The sequence below is a fragment of the Porites lutea genome, chromosome 4, assembly GCF_958299795.1.
Source record: "Porites lutea chromosome 4, jaPorLute2.1, whole genome shotgun sequence".
Taxonomy (NCBI): domain Eukaryota; kingdom Metazoa; phylum Cnidaria; class Anthozoa; order Scleractinia; family Poritidae; genus Porites; species Porites lutea.
The window spans coordinates 38029322-38052678 of record NC_133204.1 but is presented as its reverse complement, the minus strand read 5'-3'; the positions used below and the strand labels follow the sequence as shown (position 1 = coordinate 38052678).

Here is a 23357-nt window from a genome sequence, read left to right as displayed (position 1 = left end):
ATTCAGGGTAATAATATAAATTTTGTACATGTCAATTTTTTATAATTTTACCTTTGAGGTAGCAAGAATTGCTCGCCTTCAGAGCAGATGGTTAGATGCCCAGGGTTGTCACTGAGGGCCCAGGTTAACGGAAATTCTTTTGGCTACTTTGAGCATGACCCATGGGTACTTTCATTGGAAACAAAAGGAAAATTAGACCAAAAGATCTTTGTTGCTGTTCAATCCCCTGTTCTGTTCAATCCTTCAATTATTGAAGGGTTTCCTGAAAAAAGGGCGTAAATTGCTTAGCATTGATGGTCATATTTGGTGTTGGTGGTTAAGTGCTGTGTCTGAGGGACAACTTTACATCCATGACAGGGCAACTCATTTAAATTTTTATTGGTATCTGATGACAGATTTGAAAGTTGTTACCGTCTATTCATCAAGCCTTGAAAGTAGACACCAGTCACCCCATAACATGAATTTTTTTTAGCTTTTAAAATAGAGATCATGTTGTATACCCCAACCAATAGAAGAGTCTTCTTGCATTATTTTTTAAGGTGTGCATAAGTGATAATTTAGACTTCTTAATTATGATGTGAATGTCCACAGATGTATAGCTAGACAAGGATTCTGAATGGAAATTTAATTAATTGGCTTATAAATGAACATATATTAGGTATTTTATTTCCTGTAATAGGATAGATAGCAAGAGACCTTATATGACAGAGTAAGAGTTTTTATAATAATATGAAAACTCACTAAATCTCTTCTTGGAAAGATTTTTGTGATTTTTAATGCTTTCATTTATTCAAAAATTATGTCTTCATAAACAAACTTTCAAGTCAGTACATGATTGTATTAAAATTTTAAGCTGACACCCTGTGGTGAATGGACTTAAGCTTCAGTAGCCTTATTTTCTTTCATACAAACCTCTATTAGGAAGAGTTCTCTATCAAGTGGATGCTTATTACAGGGGTTCCATGGAGCTGATTTCATTGAATATGTACGATAGTTGAATGCAGTTTGTGTGTTACTATTAGTTAGTTGAGTGTTCTTAGTGAGCAGTGTAACAGTGTGATCCATTTTTTTTTAGAACTGAGTGGGGTGGGGTAGCAGTTTGTTTTAGTCTAATAATTGACTTCCTTATCTGTTTTAAAATCTTGAGATCATTTCCTGATTGGCAGCAGAGCATGTATTTTGCATAGCAGAGATAAGTTATCATCAGTCAGCACTCACATACAGCCACATATATTGGCCTTGTTTTGGCTAGTTTAGACTTCATGCATGAAGAAGAATTGGATACAACATTGAATTATTTATTGACTGTGTTTTATTATAGACACAATGTATTGTGGACACGCATTTTAAAAGCATTTACATTTAATTGACATGTTTAGCATACTTCTAGCTGATTCTATCTGTTGTTAGATGTCTTAGCTTTAATTGTGGTATTAAGTTTCTGATGATGTCTGAGAAACTCTGCTTCAAAGGTTAACATTGAAAAGAGGGAATGTCTACATTGCAGCCACTCCTTCATACCTCAAAAGCTTTTAAAAAAGACTGTACATTGAAAAAGTTGCTGAATTCATTGTTCACAGTAAGACAAAGAATGGAAGTTCTGATCTAGAAGTTACTGTTATTCTACTAGTGGTAAGAGCCTTTTTTGATCCTTTGTTTTATGCTTGGTCAAAATGATTGATCACAAGTGACCTAACTTGCATATGTATGTTTAATAGAGTAGTAACGTTATCAGGGGTTCGAAACATTTTGCCATACTGTTCATAATTACACTGTACTGAGTCACAAGTAGATTGAAACTTTCCAATACATTGGTTTTGAAGAGACACTCATATATAACAACATGAACAGTGGTCTGGGAGATTAAAACCTTCAGTGAACAAGAGCTTCTTTGAATGATGACCATTTCATTTATAAATCTGCTTAAGGCTGCTTCTTTCAATATTCTTGTGGATTAAAAACTGTTTATTGAAGTCTAATTGAGGTTTAGGATAAGAGTCTCAGAGACTTTTTTTCAAATAATAATATTTAGTTAAATTACATTTGTAATACCTAAAATTCTTGTAGAACGATGAAATCCAGCTCGTGTGAACTTTGCCTACTTACAGTGCATGTAGTTTAACTACAAGAAAACCTTGCTTTCAGTCATAATATTTTTGTAAGTTTGTGCCTCTCTAAATAAGCTTAATGACTGAAAGTACTTAAAATTTGACCAGATGGTTATTTCAAATGGGTGACTGTTCATCTCTCAGAATTTTTGAGAGACTTTGCAAAAAAAAAATTTTAAGTAACATGTAAAGTAACACTCATTGTCAAATCCAGCTTACACAAGCATATGTTTCCTTCATGTCACATACACAAACCACAATCAACCCTTTTTTTCCTGTTAATTCTCATAATCTTGTGTAGAGTTACTGCATACAGATCTAGATAACTGATATTTTATGACTAAGACATCATAGAAATAGAAATATCCTTGTGATGTCCTGTCTGGCCTTGTTGTTTTGATCTTGATAAAGGACTGTAAAAGGTCTCTCTTGGACTAATAAATTCATTATCTATCTTGTTCTTAAAATAGATCCTGCAACTTGGGTAAAATGCATTATCTTGGGATCTTTTGATCTGTTTTAGCTACTCATCCTCTAAAAAATCCTTTTTACTGTTGTTATCAACATCTCCTAAAACTGAACTTGTTGATTTTTTATTTTCCTTTTGATTACATCTACAGTGGCATCTTGTTTCTTTTTAACCTCCTGAGGAAAGGAAATTTGTTAAAACTATTGGGAATTTTTGAAAAGTAGAGTTAAATTACCATGTTTGACTAAAAGGGAAGCCTTAAATTTTGGCTTAAGTTATTAGGAGGTCAAAGAAACTAAGGTTGAGAGAAATCATGATTCTACTGTACATGTATCCAACTGCTGAAAGGCTAGGTGTATTGGCTGGCTACCAGACTTACTAGTCAAGACTAACATGGAGGGTGTTGAAACAGCTGAGGAGTAGGGGGAAAAATTACAGAATTAGGTTTGACTTGAAAGAGAATTAGTCTAATAATTTTGGTGCCACCAGGGCTATTAGAGTTTTTTCCCTGGCTGCTGGGTAAATTACTGCAACAATTAGGCCAGGAATCAAACAGCTAGCAATTTATTTGGATTCTATTTTTATTAAGCTGTTTTCCTATGTAAACATCTGGGGATCACATTCACAGTATGCTGGAGAAATCCTTTGCCCCCTACCCTTATCTATCCTTAGTCTTTTGTTACTGTATTATGTATGTTTTGTGATTTTACCCTTTTTTTCAATTTCAGTTTCCTTCGTTTTTGGTTACGGTATATGTGGGTTTAGTTTTGTTGTTGGTTCTCTCCTTTGCCCCCTTTGGTTTCTCCAAGTGTCAGTCTTGTGTTCCTCACAAACAAGTACATATTACCTTAGGTAGTTAGCGTTGATCCTGTGTGACAACCAGTTGTTCCAAAATTAACATGTGTTCTTTGTATGTGAATTTGTAGTGATCAACTTCCAGCATTTGAGGCCATGCAGATCAGGAACTTCATGGCAGGTTGAATTATTGATATGAGTGGTAAAGAAAAACCGGGAGTGACTCGACGACTCAATCGAGGAAGAAGTGCGCCGGACACCAAATGTAAAACTGATTCAGGGTGCTTTGTGGATGAGGAACTTGAACGAAATGGTAGTGCTAGCAGTGACAGCTCCCAGGGATCAATAAATTCATCGCCTGTAACAGAATTAGATTCTCAGAGGACCAAAGTGATAAATAAGAAAGGAAAAGATAATATCACGGCATCTGTAGCTTCATCTTCTGAGCCAGCAGTGGAAAATGAGGCAAATAGAACTTCTGTTTTTATGCAAAATGTCATGAGTAAGGAAGCAGCAGTTAATGATCAAACTGAATGTGCACACACACATGATGAAGACAGAGGTCACAATGTTGTGGAGAAAACAAGGCGCGCTAGCGACTTTTATTGTTTATATTATAGTGCATCACCAGAGAGTACCTTGACAAGATGCGGTGTTAATAAGGTCAGGAGTAAACCTCCAGTGCCACCCAAACCCAAGCTTAGGAGAGGCAGTGCTCCTCCATCAAGTTTCGAGAAAATTGAGAGAATTCAACAACAAAATAAAGACATCACTAAACGGTTCTCTTATAATGAATGTCAAAATGCCAGTGTAAGACCTGAATGTACTGAAGTTGATAATTTTCCTGACTGTGACAAATGGAAGTCTGTTGAAGAACATGTTCTGTTCTTTGAAGCCTGTGGCAAAGATGGCTTGACTGAAAGAAATGATTTGTTGAAAAATGTACAAGCAAAGAGCCTCAAGAATTCATCTGAAGAGTCTTGTGTTGGAAACACAGAGGTCAATGTAGAAATTCTTAATGGTTTTCACTGTTTTGATGATGATCAGAGTAGCACAGAAGATGTTGCTCCTATTGTAGACACTGAGAGGTTTTCATTTGAAAAAAATAATGTCTGCGAGTCTGTTATTTTTAATCGTGATGCGCAAGAACAGATTCCTCCACTGGTTGAAGAGGAGGAATTTACTGTTGATGGAAGTATCCTTTCACAATCCTCAATAAACTCTGAACCTTTAAATAGCAATTGTCACCACAGTAAGATAGAAAGAGACTGTCTGGACTCTGTGAGTGAAATTGATGAAGTTGATTATGCTAATCATGTTGTTGTGGATGACAATCAAGAGGGAGTGAGCAGTTCCTTTGATGAAACTAGGAGACAATACTCTGATCCACTGGGGCCGTCTGAAACTGGTGTTTATACAAATGGTACTGTTAGTAATATTCACAATGGATTTGAATTTGTTGATGCATCTGAAGCAAGAGGCAGTCACTTACCAGATCACTCAAAAACACATTGTAGGGACATGCATCAACTTAGTTGTAGGAGTAGGACAGTGCCTTCTCTTGAAACCACCAGTGGAATAGATTTTAACGAAATTCTTGTGAATCCGAGGCTGAGTGAAATCAAACAATTATCTTTGCCTGGTTTTAGACAGCAGGATAGAAATATTAGGCAAAGACGCCCAGGGTCAATTGCTGGTATTCCGAACTTGGAAAGAGATTTGAGTTCTGAGATGAAAAGAAGATCTTGGTCGTTTAGTGAGACACACCCTTTAGCAGTAAACTCTTCTTTGGAGTACAATGTTCACCAGGCTCACACACCCAGATTAAGAACAACCTGGCAATCGGAGAATGGTCTCTCATCCCCTTCTGGCAGCTTGTTTCACCAAAAAAGACCTATGCAAAGCTCTATAAACACCATAAATGTCTCTCAAGAAAAGATGGGTTGGAGTTCCCCCAAAAGAACTGGGCAGTCACACTTTGATCAATCTGGTTACACATCTGATGACAGCAGTGTACATTCAGAACCACTTTTCCAGCCACTGCGACGAAGACCTCAAAGTCTGGCTCATGGTCTTATTTTTAAAAGTATGTCTTGTGATTCAAGCATTTCTGATATGGACAAAAGAAGGTCCTCTTTTCCTGAGAGCCAACAAAAGAGATTTCGTCATTCACTAGGCAGCAGGGACCCTGTATTTGCTCTAAGGAGACAATCATTTGAATTTTCAGAGGATCCACCCCCATTTCAACAAATCCGGGCACCACGCCTTCAAAACCTTAGGCGTACCTCATCAAATGCTAGCTCCTCAAGTGACTCTGAAGTGGAAAGGATCTTTAATGAACCTTCAGCTCTTAGGCATTGTTGCTCTACCAAAACTAGCGTCCGCAATGGTTTTGCAAGTTCCAAACCTATCCGCAAAGTAAGTGCAGTGGAGGCCCTCTTTGGCCCTCGGTCCACTAGTCCACTAGTTAAGAATGTCACACCGAGCTCTGATTTGGAGGAAATGGGACCAAAAACTATTGTTGATAAGTATTCTGTAAATTCATCACTCCCCTTGGCAGAGAATTTTCTCCCTGAAGAACTTGAAGAAGAAATAGCAGCAATCACTGATCCAAAAGAGATTGAAGAACCAAGGCTGGAGTTTGATGATACTGATTACAGTGAGTTCTACACCAGGTGTGAAGACAAAGATAGCATAATTTCAGCTGAAGCACTGAGTATTAAAAAACTTCTGGAATCCCCGCAGACAGTTCTTCCAGACCCTGATATTGAGTCTGTGGTGTTATCTGTAACAGAAAAAAAGACGTTTTCACCATCCTCAGATGATAAACACAACCGTGGGTGTCAAGAGGAATTGAACGACAGTGACATGGATGATGATGAGCAGGCGATCTCTGAAGATAAAAACTCTTCTAGACAGTTTTACAGATGGCACAGAGGGACTCAAACGCCACCGGCTGATGTTTTCAGAGCTTTATCACCATCACCTTCAGTGGGAACTCAAACTCCACCTCTCTCTGTTTCCCAAGAACTGCTTCCACCATCACTCTTGAAAGAGTTACAGAAAGATTTGCAATCCTCAGTACCCTCAAAAGGTAGTAAAACAGTTTCTCCCACATCGTCTCAAGAAGTTGTTGATCAGTTGTCATTGCTGGGGAATGTTCAAGCAGCTCCTTATACTGCTGTGGCTTTTGCTGATACAGACAGGACATCTTGTCATGAGAATGACAAAGCTGTCTCAGTTGAAGAGCTTTTACAGATCCTTGCCACCATGAAAGTTGGTTCAACTGAAGAAGTGCCAAAACGAAGACCAGTATCTGTACAGAGATATAACCATTCTCCCACACCCCCACTTAATGCAAAAGGCAGACCCAACACCAATAGTCTACCAAGTAGTTGGCATCATCTTAACAGCCCAGTGCAAAGACAGAATGGAAGTCAAGATTTGAAGCGACCTAGAGCTGTCCCACCAAGATCTTCTAAGAGTTTTGATTGCTTGAGGCAAGGAGTCCATAGCAAAGACAAGACAAATGGTGTGACACAAGCAGAAGCTGTTAGAGGAAGTACAAGTAATGAAGACATACGTAAAAAGCTCAAGGAGTGGACCTCTACTCGCAAGTCGCAGCTCTTTGAAGAAGAAGTTGAGTGCTTGGAAGAAAAGCATAAACCAACAAAAGCTAACGAGGAGAAAACTCTGAAAGTTTCATATGATGGAAGTGAAGCAACAGATAACATTGAAACACTTAGCAGGCTAACAAAAACTCACAGCCTGAAAAGACCTCGCAGAGACAGAGCCTTTTCTCAGAGAGAAAAGAATGGGCTTGAAGTCAACAGCCTTGATGAAAAACGGCGTTTCTCACTCCCAACACCCAAAGCAAAGCCTTGTGATGAAGAAAGCAAAGGTGATGTCAAAACTGAGGAGCCCATCACTAGTTCTACAACAGAAGATAGCAAGTTTAAAGACGTGTTATTTGACTCTCTAGATGCAGAGGAAATTGTAACTGAGGGACAGCTGCAAGAGATAGCTAGCCCTGAAGGTGTTGATGTATTTATTGACTATAGAAAAAAGAATGGGTTGCACATTACCAGTACTCCAAAACCCCCACCCTACCCTGGCGATAGTTTAGTTTGTAGGGAGGATGGGGTGGGTAAAAACAATATAAATAATACAGACATGCCTCGCAATGAGAAGCCAGCCAGTGTTAAAGGTACAGAAGATATTCCTACTGATGTAGAGTCCCAAGGAGATGCATCATCATCATCATACTCTTCTGATGACGATCACTTTGGAGAATTTGGCGGTAGCACAGACACAGTTGTTTTTGTTGACACAGAAGCCAGCACTGGTATTTCACTGGTTTCTGATCTCGATACAATGGACCTGAAACTTGTAGGAAATGACAATTTGTTATCAGTTGATAATAATGATAATGATGATGAACAGGATGAGGCTAGTCTTGATGCGTTATTGGGAGAAGTACGCAGATCACTTAATTTGGAAGTTGTGGACTCTGACATCTTGGATAAAGCAATTGAAAGGTTCAAGCAGAGGGTGTCTCCAAGCTCTCAAGATAAGGTAAATAAAATCATTTTTATTTCTTGAAGGTATGCCTGGAAAAAGCTGCAAGTGACTTCTGACCAGCTGTCAGGCTGTTTTTGTTTTTGAAGCAAAGAAGGAATTAAACGTTAAATCAAGAGTCATTTGTAGGGTCTTTTCTGTGTGTTCCTTCATTTGAAAATGGCCCAGTGCAGCTCTTCTCTTTTATCCATTCCATACAGTCTAAGTTCCACTGTACACTTGTGCGTGTATTTGTTGTATGTAAAATCTGTTTGCAGGTTAACAAGGTTACAGTCTATTCTCAGGTTTAAAGCAGAATTTCCATGATTATTAGGGCTAGGAAACAAAGGCAAATCTAAATCAAACTACGTTGAAATACTGGCTTAACATGAGAGCAGATCTTACATACAATATATTCACTAGATTCTCAACTGTGCAAAATTTTACACTTAAACCACCCTTGAACTCTTTGGCCAAAACATGAACAGGGCAATATTGTAACATGATCTGTTGAAAGCATGATTTTCCTCAATTCATATTAATTACTTGTCAATCAGCCATGAGTCTGTGTCAATATGGGAAGAACCATTTGGGGAATGCTGGAGGAAGGATTAGTTCAAGGCCTTTTCTACTATCATTTTTGACAATATCTGGTCCGAAAATCACTAGCTTCTTTTTAGCACAGTGTTGATTTCTCTCTACCTATATATTCAGGTATGGTAATGAAATAATTTTGTGATAACTTTCATAGGATAATTGAGGTAACATTCAGAAAATTCCGGTTGTCTTTTTGGAGATCAGAATTAACACATGTACGTGGATGTGAAATGGACTAAAAACATCCTTGTACAATCTTTTGGAGTTATGCTCCTTTTGCCTCTCAAACATCATTCTCGGTAAACAGAATGTACTGAGTTGAACCTTTTTTAAATTAATGTTTGATCAAAAACATAAAGTGGTAACATTTTGAAATGGAGCCTTAATTATTTGAGTCTACGGGTGAATTTATCTTGAATTGTGATCCTTCAAATGCATGTATGTACCATCATGTTAAGCAGAACTAACCTTGTCAAGAAGGAAAATTCTGTGTACCTTTGGTATTAGAATTAACTATTGGTTATGTTGTGAAATTAATACTTTTGCTTTACGTAAATGTGTGGTACCAAGTCAAGCTAATTTTTGCTTCTAATGAAGTAGTTGAACTTTTAAGCAATTGACAGTAAGTCTAAGGAATCTCCTTATTGATTCAGTATATAATAACACATTGAATATTTATCCATAATGTATTAAAATAGTGATATTTTTTTAGCACAATAATTGAATAGGTGGTAAAATATTGTAAAATCCAAGAATCTTTGGTTAAAACTCTGAGACTGCAGCGAGCAGACTCCAAGAGGTAAAGGAACACAGCAAAAAGAGGCTTTAAGACTCATCTTGAACAATATTTAGAGATTAAGGTTAAGCTTTTGTCACTCCTAAATAAATGGAAATGATTTAAGCTGGCCTCTTATTTAATCAAAGGGCAAATTTCCCCTCCTTGTGTTTGTGTGTTTCGTACCAAGGAAATGTAGAAGGAAAAGTTCTTGAAAATAGTAAAGGGAATTCTGGTGAAGTTATCATAAGTCTTTTGTGCAAGCAATTTTCTTGAATTCCAGGGTGAACGACAATGTCTGAAATTGTTTGATGTGACCATTCAAATGTTGTTTTTTTCAAATGGAATTACTTTTTTCTGTGACATGATATAATTTGGATTTTCTGTCTAATTTTGAGTTTGGCCTCTTCTGGGTGTGAAAGAATAAATTCATGTGCGTTTATGATCTAGGAGACCCTTTCAGGAGGCTTACTCCTAATGTGTATACATGTACATGTGCATTTAAAATTTAAGCCTGTATACTATTGATGTGCCTTGTCATCATCTGGAAGCTAGCAAAACTTTTGGCTGAAAGATGGCATCTTCTTTAGTGCTGTTTATTATTATGAAGGCTATTATTGTGTATGAATGCTATTTTATTTTAAATATAGTGGTATTATTAGTGGGTTTTAGGCATGGGTAAAAAGATTAGTTCCATGAAGCATATGTATAAATAACACTTTTTAATCCCTTTTTTCATTTGTTACATTTTGTGAAATTTTTTCAAGACTGGTATACTTTACTCACTGACAAGGGTTTGATTTTCACCTGTAGAATTTTGGTGTAATTACACACATTGCAACATGATCATAATATTATTTTGCCTGGTTTGTTTTTGTTTGTTCTCCGTGATAACAAAAGAGCTTCTAGAAAGCATTAAATTTTAATCATCCCTGCTGAAATTTTATCAGTTGTTGTCCTGATGTTTTCTTAGTAATTTAATTTGGTAGATAATTACAGGCCATGGCATGTTTTTGTTCCTTCTTGTAGGCTCTTTCTGGGGGACTAAGTATGGAAGCCTGTGTAGCTTTGCATCAAGCTGATGAACTGCAGGGAATAATCAGTGAAATTAAGGTTAGTGGGTTTTATTTACATGTATCTTACGGCTGTAAATAAACCCTGTTTTGGGTGCAAGAGGTCTTAAATATAAACTATTCTGTATATAGATGCCGCTAACAAAAACTGTGTAAAGCTTTTCTTAAGCTGAACATTTTTTACAACTGCTCAAATTCTACTTGGAAATAAATACAATCAAATCTCATTTCACATGTAATTCTGACAGTAAAAGTCTTATCAATATGTTGTTTTTAAGGAGGGAGGTAATAAAGTTAAGTCATAAACTCAACATCTTGTCATATCCTTGACAGTCTTGTTTTCTTGTCCCATCTTCTTGTACCTTTTTAAATACTTAAAGCTAGGATGTGTCCTCCATGGCTACCCAAGACTTTACAATAAATCATCACCAAGTTTGTCTGAATTTGATGAAGTTTCCATGTTGTGATAACTTTTGAAGCAGAGGGAAGGTATTGTTCCCATATTGCATGCAGTGGCTGCATGATAATATTGTATCAAAATTTTTCTCTTAATCTTTAAGGAGATTAACATTAATCCAGATGATTGAAAAAGCCACAGGTCTCCCATCACAGAAAGTAACCGAGATTAGGTTATTTACCTAATAGCATTGTTACATCAATTTTGTGGAGCAGATATTAAAATTATCAAACTATGGCACTCTATAATTACAGACTGTAGGCTAAGATGTTTAGTTTTCCTTTTGTTCGCAAGGTTTGAACCGTTTAATTAAACAACAGAGTCTAAACACTGTTGATTAGTTGTTACAAAATTGTATAGGCCTCTATAAACTGACATCTGAGCCTAAGATCCACTGCCTGTAAGACTATCACTCTTATTAAAACAGTATTACAAATACTAGAATTTCACATTTTCTCAAGTTTTTTTTGCAAATGGACCAGTAACATTCATGAATTTGAGGACTGTTTCCTGAGAGGTCATGTAGGTTCAAACCGTTTTAAAGTTTTCAATGGTTGCATTGTTGAACCTTAAATTTTTTTGGTCCGTTTCCAAAAACAACATGAGAATCTTTTGTTTCCAAAAAATGTTGTGATTCGATAATCTTCTCCCAAGTGCCCTGGTTCGAGTAGTCGCACTGTAAGTAGACTTGCATAAAAGGTAGAGGGAACACTGATACAAAGATGAATTTTGGTAACCAAAATTTCAAATTAAGCCGCAACATAGGCAAATTCATTACCTTTATCCTTCTGCTATTTTGCCAAGTAATGGCTTGTCAAGTGGAAAGTCTTACATACACCCACTGCGCCAATCCTGAAGTAGCCTGCAAATACAGCTTTCTCTCCTCGTTTCTTGCTGAAGGAGGTGCAGACATCTCTCATGCAAAACTTTCCTAGCGGTGAGGAGCGAGGGGAGACGTGGCTATATTTGCAGTCTTGCTTCCAAGGGCATACCCCTGCATTTGATGATGATGTCAAGTTAGAAGGAGATTTGATAGGTCTCCTTTGACTTCCATGTAGGAGTGGTGAATTAATGAAAAGAGTTGATGTGTCTTTCTAGGGAGAGCTTAAACTACTCCATGAGGAGAATGACATGCTACGTGAACAAGTTTGTACTTTGGCCAATCATCAAACAAACGGAGAAGTGTCAGAGAACAGTAGCACTGAATCTTCAGAGAGACTTGAAAGTCTTTACAAACTCTATAGGCCCAAACATGGTGAGTCTTGGAAAAAAAAATTTTTTTACAGGACATTGCATGTTACTTGGTAGATAATGCAAATAAATTGCAAATACAGGTGTTTATTGGTTTTAGAAAAAAAGTTTATTTTTTGTTCTGCATTAGTTGGAAGTATTTACCATGATAACACTGTAAGCTCTGATAAGAATCTTGAGACACTTTTCAACATTTATCCCCATCGATTCCCACTTACCTTTAGGATGTCGTTTGAGCCATATGTATGTAAGTGTGAAATAAGAAATAAAAGTTGAACTGGGGAGCAGGGTGTGATTGTAAATTGGTGATTGTACATCTATCTACAAGGCTGTCAGTAAGATTTCAAGTCGCTGGGTATATATAATTAGTAGGCAGAGAATTGAACAGAGCTAGAAAGTTCTTTTGGTTTTATTTTCCTTTTGTTTTGTATGAAAGTAGGCAGGGATTATACTTGTTGTAGCCATGGTGAATTCTCCAGTCCCTGGCCCTCTGCCCTTAGTGACAGCCCTGATCTACTGTATTTTTGTCTATTTTTCACAAACATACATTGCACTTAAACACTATTTTTGAAAAATGCAGAAGATGTTCCATTTTCAACCGCCTGTCAATCTGCTAGTTAATTTGATGAGGGTTTTTTAGTTTCAGTTAATTCAGATGATGATGAGGGGGATGCAGTTCAGGTTGATGTTTGTCTACGAGGATTTTCCAGTGTAATGCTTGGTCGTCTTCCATCAAAAGTAAATTTTTGCAGCTGTTTTAGCCTTTAAGCATTCCATATGGTGCTTATACTGAAATAGACTCTTGACTAAATATGATAACTTGTGCCATAAATGACAAAAATAGGTTTTTCACCATTTTTCTTATGAAGGCCATTACAAGGCATCTCCAAAAGTACATTAACTTCAATATCTGTCTTGCATTGTCGTAAGTGGCAATATGCCACTTGCACGGCTCCCATAATGCATCTTATTTGCCCCCCAAAATTTTGCATAACCTTTGTTTTTCATTTCTCCTGGGTATTACAGCCGCTTGTGCAAAATTTTGGGGGGCAAATAAGGTGCATTACGGGAGGTGTGCAAGTGGTGTATTTTAAAACTCATAAAGCATAGCATCCTATTGATCCTTTGTCCTAAGAGTGACCAAAATCAGTTTTCTCCCAACAGCATTGGTACAACATCAAGAGAAAAGGTTATGAGAGTAACCAAACAGAAAAAAAAGTGCTCTTATCTTTTATTTAATCCTCTCAACTAAGTTTGTAGGGAAATGTATGGCAAATAATGTGGAGAATTGTATGTGGATATTGAGGCTTAAGGTGTTTACTGGTCACCGTTTTTTACAGTGGGTGGTTACCTGAGTCCCAGTCGATAAAATTCTCAGAAACTCACTAAGCCTGTACCAGGTGTTCAGATTGTGGGGACAGCATAAAAAGATGTGGACAGGAAAAAAAACAGTGAGGGGTTTTTCCTGCATGCCAAATTCGTGTCACTTTTCTCCTTCTGAATGCAGCCAGAAACTGAGTGAACACCTCTATCGAGCAGCCAACCTTCTTGAAGTGACCACTTGTCACTACAAGGGTAAAAACGTATGAGAGATATAGAGGATATTACATGGCCGCTTAGAGATACGAAATTTCTCTTCGAGTGTTGAAAAATATTTGAAGAGTGAGCGCAGCAAATGAGTGAAATATTTTTCAACACTTGAAGAGAAATTTTGTATCTTCAAGTGGCCATGTAATGTTTTATTTATTATATAAACACCAATGAAATACCAAACCATTTCACTACAGTGATCTTTTCAGATAACGTGTTATTGTCACATGTGAAGATATCATGTTTTCTTGCGAAAGCTCACCTGGTATTGCATTTGTGTTTATATAATAACTAACCGTATTCAATCTAACATTGTTTTTGCAGAAAGAAGACATCCACTTGGGAACAGTTACTGTAAAGGGAGCAGACTGGAATGGAGTCATGGAAGCTGCAAGAAGAATTTTTGTGGTAAGGAAAAGAACCTCAACCAGAATACAGTGGAACATGGCTTATGACTACAATGTTTCCATGACAACATAGTTATTACCATTAAATGTCTGTGACCACTTCATTGAAGGGGGTGTGTCGTGGCTGTCCAGTTCAATTTGTTAATATTTCAAATAACGCATCCTTGTTTATGATTCCCAGCATTATTAGACCGCATGACGGTCGGTTCTTTTCTAAAAACTGGTTTAATGAGCTTAAGTCTCCAGTCTCGCTTGCTCTCTTCATTTCAGTCTCGCTCAAGACCTTTTGTTTGACTGCTCGCACGTACTTGAATACGCAAAAATATGGATTGTTTTGCAGTCTACAGGATTAAAATCAAACGTTACAAACAACAAAAATGACTTTTAGGCTAGGTTTTCAAAAACCCACAATTGTAGTCTGTTTTAATCTTCTTCATGTTTGTTCATCCGTGCCTTTTTGCAAGAAAGCAAACTGATTTTGCTTTTATAAACTCTTTCCTTCAGGATCATGTCAATAAAATTGACCCAGATGGCTACCTCTGTCTTGGAGCTCACAGCATTCAAGGGGTTCAAACAGGAGTGATGTTGTGGAGTCCAGGTCTGAATATTTGAATATTTGGCATACCCCATGCTGTCCTTTTCTATTGGGTATTTTTGAAATAAAAGGAATTAAAACACAAACCAAAATATTATTCAACCACTTAAATGCATATGTCAGGCTACAACAAACCTGCACAACGTTTCATGTCCTGAAAGTTTTTCAATTATGCACATTTTTTTTTTATCTCACGTCAACTTAAATTTACACCTTTCTTGTTGGGGCAGTACACATGACACTTTCTGGCTAAAAGGGAAAAGAAATTGAAAACCTAGACGGAATAAGTGTTAGAATTCCATTCCTTCAATTATTCTGGTCCCTAGGTTTACAATACTATGTAGAAGAAGTGGTATGGCTACAACAAAATCTGCTTTGAAATGTGAACTTTTTCAATAAAAAGAAATTTACTGTTATTATTTTTTTTTGCCAGATTCCTTAAGAAAAAGTTCTCCTCGAGTAGAACTTTCGAAAAAGAGTAATCCGTGTATTATTCAACTCAAGGGTAAGTATAATAGCATTGTTTTATCAGCTTCGCCAGATATGGCGGGGATATCACAAGAGCTTGTGCCAATCACTCTGGACCCCAAACAGTCCCTTTCTTAAACACCCCATCAGAAGATAGACTGCACCATGGGTATCCCCAACTTTTTCAGATATGGCAGGAACATCACATCAGCTTGGGGACATCACAATAGCTTGTGCCAATCACTCTGGTCCCCAAACAGTCCTTTCCTTTATAAACACCCTATGAGAAGATAGACCACACCCTGGGGATATATGTCCTTCAACAGTTGTGTGGGTTCTTTGACTTTTATTTCCTCTTCCAACTGAAGAGGAAGGACTCAAGACAATTGGGCTAGTTGACATAGATAGAAGTGGGACGGTAATATTAAGTATTACCAATTTGGAATAAGGTTTCTCCAAACTCCAATTATTTTTTATCCTTTCAAAATATAAATCCACCTTAAAAAATAAAAGTGAAGAAAACGTTTCCTTAGCTGCATTTACGAAATGGTTTTGATATTAAAATTAAGTTTTTAATTTGCTGGTTTAAGTATTGTGCAATCCCAACGTACACTAATATTTTTTGTGGCATGGAAAAGAAAGTATTTTAGTTTTTCTCTATTACTACTTGTTTTCAATCTTTGCAATGACACAATTCTATTTTTTAACTGTTTTTGTAGATGGAAGCCATTTCTCTTGTGATTCTCTCGTTTATGATACTTTGCTACCGAAGGAAACTATGGAGGTAACAGTTTTCTGCATTTTAAGGAATTGTATGTTTCCACACCGCTGTGTATTGAATATGTTTGTTATATAAACTCTTTCAAAGTCATATTCAAAAAGTATGTCCAAATTTGGTGTTAAAAAAAACTAAAATATGTATCATGTTTAAGTACTTTTCTAGTTGTTTTTGTTTTAATCGTCACACGAGAGGATTTCTTTTACAGATGCAAAGGTTGGAATCACAAACTATAGAAAATAAATAGTACCATGTGAAAGCAATGCTGAAGAGGTTTTGCGTCAGTCAAACTATGTAATTTTGTGTCTAGGAACTTAAATCTTGCATTTTAAGGATTTTTGCCCTATACGTGGTTGTTACGAGAGAACACTTCTAATTGATTGAAATACCGTGCCATTTCTCCACTCCTAACAGAAATATGTTGAGGATTTGTTGGAACAAAGGCATATTGTACTGTGTGGACAGCAAAGCTTAGGCAAGTCTTACTTGGCAGCTAAGTTAGCGGAACACATTGTCCAACGGTAAGAAATGTTTTTAATAAACATCCTGTAACAGCGCTTGTAAAATACTTGAATCCCAGAGTTTCCTTTGGTGCGAACCGTTCTCACATTTTGCTGTTGCCCCGGGTCATTGCTTGCTTGTTTTAGTAAATGATTTAGTTAGAAGTGGGCTTAAAAGGTTTAGTTGTCCAGTAGTAAAACCTAATTGTCGCGACGAGACGACATCATCGTTCTGTAGTGCCCTGCATAAGTTCTAGCCTGCGTAGGAGGAGCTAGAAAATATATGGGCGCAAGAAAACACGCGCGCCCCCGCGCGCATGTTCTTTCTTGCGCCCATTTACTTCCTAGCGCCTGTCTCCCTCGCGCGCGCCCGTTTTTTCTTACGCCCGTTAACTTCCTAGTGCCTGTCTCCCTCGCGCGCGCCCGTTTTTTCTTGCGCCCATTTACTTCCTAGCGCCTGCTACGCAGGCTAAATAAATTCTGATCAGTTTAACATTTTTAAAAAGGTTGTTGAGTTTGTTAGCAACTGAAGTTATGTCATAACAAAACGGACGACGCTGTTTTGAGTTTGATAGTTGGTTGCTGATTTATTTAAGGAAGTAATAAGAGTTAACAAAACTTTTTTGCTGTTTTTTCTCTTCTTTTTTGTCCTCTGTTAGATTTTTATAAGTTCATTTGAAAATCTATCAAATATTAATTTTCACCCATATTTTTTTACCTTAGTGTTGGATGGAAGTGCTCTCCAGCAGTGGTCACTTTCAATGTCTCTCAATCAACTCGAAAGGTAAGCAAGCCATATGGAGTAACAAATACCTGTTAACCTGATGTAAGCCTGGTACTGGTGCAAGTCGAAATTCTTTGCGGACTTCTTGAAGTTTTACAAGAATATTTCTTTATCCAGTCTGAGATGTAAGCATCTTCGTTCATTCTCGTGTTTCTATTTTTAAAGGAGCTGAAACAAAGTCTCGCATCTTTCATGCAGAGCGACATCTCAAGGTATTTTCTATTTGATTTACTTGCTGAAGTCCAATGGTACAGCTCAAATTATAAATAGGTTACTGCATCACTAGAACTACTTATTATAATTTCGCCCTGAAAACTAATGACATGGCGTAAGAAATACATTAACGTTCACAAAGAGTGTACACGAACAGCAACATTGGGGCTATTCCCGGAATGTATCGTTTCCCTAGAAGCTTGACGTCGTGTTCGTATGGCTGGTGTTTTCGTCATGATGTGACGCCCATAACTTATTTTTGTCCAATTACTCAATCTTTGACGTCTTATTCCTTTCTATAATTCTAGCAAGTAGTGTGGTTATTGTCCCCAGTTTATGCCAGGTATGTGATATTACTTGTAGTTTTTAATTTTGGTGCCCTGTTTATACTTTTCTTCCTTAGTCCTCAAGAAGGCAGCCCTGCTGTGATTGTTCTCGAACAGCTTAATTGTTTAGCTACACTGGCGAGCATCTTTGACCTCTCCATTCTCGACAACAAAAACTGGTAGGTGATCTAGATTTCTTGTAATAATTCATAACCCTTCGATTAACCACAGACGGAAGGGCTACAATTTGAGCAAGCGGTCGCGAGAGTGGTATAAGTGTTTTTAGCCGGCCTGCAAATAACAGTCGGTCATCGGACTGTGGCATTAATGCTTTCAAGTTTGTTCTGTTTGATTTCAGTCCATACATTATTGGAGTTCGGGACAAGAGCAGAAGAGGGCCTTTCTCTTCAAAGGAACTAAACTTATGCCATTACTTCAGGTAAGTCTGTTTCAGCCAGTTACCCACCCAGCTGTTCATTTTATTGGTAAGTCAGTCTGTAACTTACTCAGCCATTTAATTGACCAGCCAGTCAGCCAGTCGTGATCTCTCAGTCAATTAGCGAGCCAATTACATTATCAGTCAGTTAGTCAATTAGTCTTTCTTTAAAATGACTAGACAACGACATGTATGCGTACCAGTAATTGTGTTTTTGCCATTGTAGGTGGTTACGTGTGTCTGTTAATGACAGACAGTACTCTGGACTTCTGGGCCGATTCTTGAGGCGCAAGTTAAGCTGGGCTCAAATCCAAACTGAGTAAGTAGTCACGTAGCAGTACTGGTTTCCTTCCTCTAAGCTCCCTAGCGAACAATAGTGAATTAAAACCAAAGAAATAAATAGCACTAACAAAAAGGTTCTGCCAAAGAGGTTTCATTTGAATGGTAACACCATAGAACTTCATCCACAGAATTACTTGGTCTAGGTATGAAACGGTAAAAATGTTTAAAGTGAACCTCATCCCATCCTCCCCCTTCCCTCTCCTCCTCCCCTCCCCTCCCTCCTACTTCCCCTCTCTCCTCCCTCCCCTCTCTTTCTTCCTCCCCCCAAGAAACGTGTCTGAGTAGCGAAACTTCTTAGGAGTAGCTTCGTCTTAGCTTCGAGTCAGAGTGTCTCTTCCTCTGTAGATTATTCTGACACTATGTGTTTATCAGCGTTGAAGGTAGTGGTAAAGATCTGCTGGACCTGTTTGATTGGCTTTCAAAAGTGTGGTATCATCTTAATGAAATCCTGGAAGAATATTGCGAACCGGATTCCACTATTGGTGAGTAATTTACACCAAAACGCGTCTTTAGTGGTAAACGTCTATTTAGAAGGATTTAGTTACAATGAAGCTAACATTCAGGCTATAGGAATATCACTGGGAAAAAAGTCAATACTCCTTTGGGCGCGAAAGGGAAAAAAAATTCTGAATTGTTCGTACGATGGTGGTAGAAATTCTTTGAAGGCTGGTATCTTCGGCCCAGGTCATACTGTATGTCGATATTTTAGTGATGAGCGCCTCGAGCAAGAGCTTTTTCTCATAATTTTCTCCTTAATATTGTTTGCAAAAGTTTTCAGCCAAGTCTTCGATTATCGAAAGTTTTACGTAAATTAAAGAACATTGAGAGCACTCGTTCCTCTCTGCGTAGTAAAAGATAGCTTTTGTTTCCACAGATCGTTAGAAGGTCTTGGTCTGTTGAAAAGAAGAAAAAAGAGAAAAGGAGAAAATGAAATGAGAAAAAACCCAAATTTATCACTGGTCGTTAGGTCAAGGTGATTTTTTTTATCAATTGGTTGTTTTTACTTCGTAGGTCCTTCGTTGTTCTTCTCATGTCCAATGGATTATAAAGCCGCTGAGGGCTGGTTCGTGAATGTTTGGAACTATAATGCGATTCCATATCTACATCAGGCTCTAAGAAGTGGCAGAAAGGTACTGAAGAAAATGCTCCTTTGTCCGCCATCAGGCATAGATTAGATATGTTAAAGCTAAGACGAGGGCCTGGTGGGTTTTACCCTTTGTCACCCTTCGCTTTTCGAGTTCGTACTGAACTGACGCAAAAAACAGGAGAAGTTTACCTCAGTTGTCTTCACTGTATTAGGGATGAACTGTTAAGATAGGTTTTTCTAAACACCTGTCCGCGTAAGAGCTTGAAGTCGCGCGGTCGCGTGTTATTATTAGTGTCCTTAATAAAGATCAGAGAACGGTGACAGTGACGAAAAAGTGAATTCGCCCTCTTTCAATCTTCATCGCGATTATTCCAAATCACTCACTTTTTCAAATGTTGGCGCACTCTCCTGAAGTTGAATTATCCTAAGAATCATATCCAAGTTCAGAACAACCAAAAAGAAAGTTTCGCCGTCGCTTGTTTTACGTCCTCCATAAAACGTGACATTAGGCACTTTCACTTCGTAGTGAAGGCAAAGGAAAAATGTACAAAATAGCGTGATGTACGTATTGACCAAAGCGGAAAATGCCATAATATTTTTTTGGGTGGTGCTTCATGTAACCTGACTTTTGGATTGTGTTTTGTTCTTTGCATGACCTGCTTGTGCAGTTCTGATGAGTTGCCTCTGCAAATCGTACAAAGACGAAAGATAGTGCAGAAATCGGTTTAACATGAAGCACCGCCTAAACAGAAATTTTACACTTTTACCTTCAACAGTATTTAAATTGAAAACTGACGCGTGTTCGCTATGATTATTATCATTTCCCCAGTAAGTTCTGGGCAATGATTTACTGTTGCAAAGTTTACCATGAAATTATTTTTCAACAGATCTTTGATCGAAGTATCACTTGGGAGGACCCTACAAAATGGGTGATCCTAAGATATCCATGGAATAAGGACCACAGCAGGTTCCTTCACACGCTTCGCAAACTGCGCCAAGTCGATGTGGTCCTTAATAGGAACCACCTGGGCTCAGATAATGGTGAGATGATCCTGTTGTTTTTGTTTAAGGGCTTCGAGCATTTTCAACTTAAGGAATTCATGGGTGATTCTTACTCTGTGGGTATTGACAAAATTAATTAGACGGTAAGACAAAGTAATTTTACGCGTGATTCAATTACCCTGTTTCTAAACATTGGTGGATAATGAGAACAGGAATTTGGAACTGAACTGAAAACCCAGAACTGGTGTGCATTCTTTGTACGCGACAGCTGAAAGTTTTGGAGAAAAGCTTTAGTGGATATATCGAACTAAAAACTGTTTTTATTTTTTAATCAAAGAAGCGTTCAAGCGGGAAGTTTTGGTGATTACTAATCAACGATTAGTTTGGAAGTCTGGCTGAATTCACATATTTCTGGGAAAAAGGCTACGAATGCAATTTTATGCGAGCTTCCCTCTTGTTATAGGCGAAAATTCCTATTATCACGACAAACCGAGGTCGTGAACTGGTTTGAGCACCTTTTAAATTTAAACCCTCTTTACAGATTTTCAGTAATTGGTTTTCTGTTAATTCTTCTCAGTTTGTTTAGCTGAGTGCATCGAAGAGAATGAGAAAATTCTTCGTTCCCATTCCACAGTGTCAAAAAGAGTTCGCACTGTTGTCCAGCAGAAAGTTCCAAAGGTAAAAGAAGAACAACGCTCGCAGCTTTCACGGCCATCTTAGTCTTGCATTGCATTACAATCACTGCTAAAAACTTCTATACGCCACGGCACCTATTAGCACTTAAAGCTGCTGTAAAATTAAATGCAGAAATATGAGCTTGAATGGCTGGTCTTTCACCACAATTGCGCTTTGCCGTAACTGCAGTAAAATAAGGACATTATTATGATATTTGTTGTAAATTTATCGTCGTTTCTTGTAGGGAGAGCTAACTACAAGGCGAAATGCCGCTGAGCAGAAAAGACTGCTTGGAAACGAAGAAGACAAAGATTCCTGTTACTCAGAAACAGACAGCTACCTGGAAACCAGCATTTAACAGTTCGAAGGCGAAAGACAGTGAAAACTCTGTGACTTTCGAGGTTATTTAAGAGCTGAGGCAAAAGCGCGGAAAAGTTTATATTGCCTCGTTTGTAATGTGCATGCCATGTCAAAAGCGCGCGAAAGCAATTATATGGCTCAGTCTCCTGTGCATTTGACTCTGGTGCGAAAACAACTTAGCAGAGAAGCCATTTATGCACTGATTAGAGCGTGCGATAAGTTTAAATTGCCTCATTTGTAAAGTGCACGCTTTTTAAAAAGCGCGCGAAGCCACTTACATGGTTGGGTCTGGTCGGCGCATTTGACTATGGGGCGAAAACAACTTAACAGTAGTGCCATTTATGCACTGAGAAGAGCTCGCGCCTAGTTCAAAAAGTTTGAATTGCCTCATTTGTAAAGTGCGCGCCATTCAAGAAACGCGCTAAAGCGCTTACATGGTTGGGTATGTTGTGCATTAACATAAAAATATATATTAACATAGAAATATCCAAATACAGTTTACACATTTTTTGACGTTTAGGCTTTGTTCACACTATACAGAGCAGCTCTTCGTGCCCACACGTCAAGTTTGTCCTATCCGATATGGTTTTCGTGCTGGCGTAAAAGCCATCCTTTCTCGTGTGAACATAGCCTTGATAGCGTTTCGTGTTGGCGCGAAAAGCTACCCAGTATAGTGTGACCACAGCCTTAGGGCCTGTTTACTTGGAGGTGGGGGACCCCAGTTAGGTGAGGTAACCCGCCTGTCCATACAATCTCATTTTAACGTGATCACGTTTACATGTTAGGTGGGGTAACCCGCCACATGTTACCTCACCTACCTGGGGTCCCCCACCTACATGTTAACAGGCCCTTAGTTTCGATGGGGCTACGTGCGCGGGCGTTGTAACTGAAATAGCAGTGTTTTAGCAGTGCACTCGCGAATGATATATTTTAAAATATCTTTCACATAACCGTGAGTAGAAAACAAGGTTATTTAAATATATTAAGAAACACCATTGTATAGTTCAAATATTTACGAGTTTTATGCCTCAAAAAAGTGATTCGATTAATAATATTTTTGATATTGTATTGCATTATTTTTTGACTTTTGAAATATAACAGCTTTTTAAATGTAATCGTTTCTGGAAGAAAAAAGGTTATGCATCGTACAATGTAAATTTCACTTTTTTAAAACGGAATCAAGTGTACAGATGTAGTTGCAAAGTTGTACCCCTTGGTGTGGGTTGGTATTATACAGTAATAAAAAAAATAGTGATCGTCTATATTGTATTCATTCAAGGGGAAAATTGGTAGGATTTGGTGATATAACAAGTTTCTAACACGCCGTTTATGTGGAGAAAACCTGTCACGATTAGGAGGGTCACCCTCACAGCCGAGTTCACTTTAGCGAGCGTTTACTTTACGAGAAAAAAGTTGATCCTATTGCCCGAGCCTAAGGGAAAAGCGGATGCTCCGGTTGGTCGGGCAAGCGGGGTCGGGTCATCCCTTGAGTTTCGTCTGCGGTTGAGTGGCTGTTTGTCGCGCTGACTTGTCCGCAGTTGTCTCTTGGTCTCCTATTCAAAAGAAGCGCGATCTAGGGAAGAAGAGCTAGGAATGGAAGAGAGGGAAGAGGGGGTTTTCCTCCTTCCCAACACCCCTCGCGCTCCCTTCGGTCACGCTTCTCGCGTTCTACGCGTGTAGACTGCGAACAATCTCTCTTTTTCTTCAGATTT

The 23357-nt window shown here is 38.1% G+C and overlaps 1 protein-coding gene across 2 annotated transcripts; it reads left to right on the top strand.

Annotated features, from left to right (window-relative positions):
* Positions 1-1384: 1384 nt before the first annotated feature.
* On the top strand, positions 1385-22905 carry LOC140933497 (uncharacterized). Of its 2 annotated transcripts, XM_073383071.1 has the most exons (20): positions 1392-1632; positions 3504-7947; positions 10331-10414; positions 11930-12086; positions 12729-12820; positions 13997-14080; positions 14584-14677; positions 15108-15179; positions 15862-15926; positions 16335-16441; positions 17144-17204; positions 17370-17416; positions 17821-17922; positions 18102-18182; positions 18406-18498; positions 18894-19003; positions 19533-19651; positions 20496-20649; positions 21188-21288; positions 21530-22905. In XM_073383071.1, exons 2-20 carry the CDS (start codon positions 3568-3570, stop codon positions 21641-21643), a joined length of 6117 nt encoding a protein of 2038 aa, XP_073239172.1. In that variant the 5' UTR covers positions 1392-1632; positions 3504-3567; the 3' UTR covers positions 21644-22905. The 2 variants fall into 2 exon arrangements, with proteins under 2 accessions (XP_073239173.1, XP_073239172.1); XM_073383072.1 differs by lacking the exon at positions 21188-21288 and having other exon boundaries at positions 1385-1632.
* The last annotated feature ends 452 nt before the right edge of the window (positions 22906-23357 follow it).

Bases quoted from the DNA above. Each gene is read 5' to 3' on its own strand.
- LOC140933497 (XM_073383071.1), top strand. From the start codon at position 3,568: ATGAGTGGTAAAGAAAAACCGGGAGTGACTCGACGACTCAATCGAGGA. The intron at 12,821-13,996 runs GTAAATTTTTGC...TTGTTTTTGCAG, and splicing joins TTGGTCGTCTTCCATCAAAA to AAAGAAGACATCCACTTGGG. The intron at 20,650-21,187 runs GTGAGATGATCC...AATTCTTCTCAG, and splicing joins CCACCTGGGCTCAGATAATG to TTTGTTTAGCTGAGTGCATC.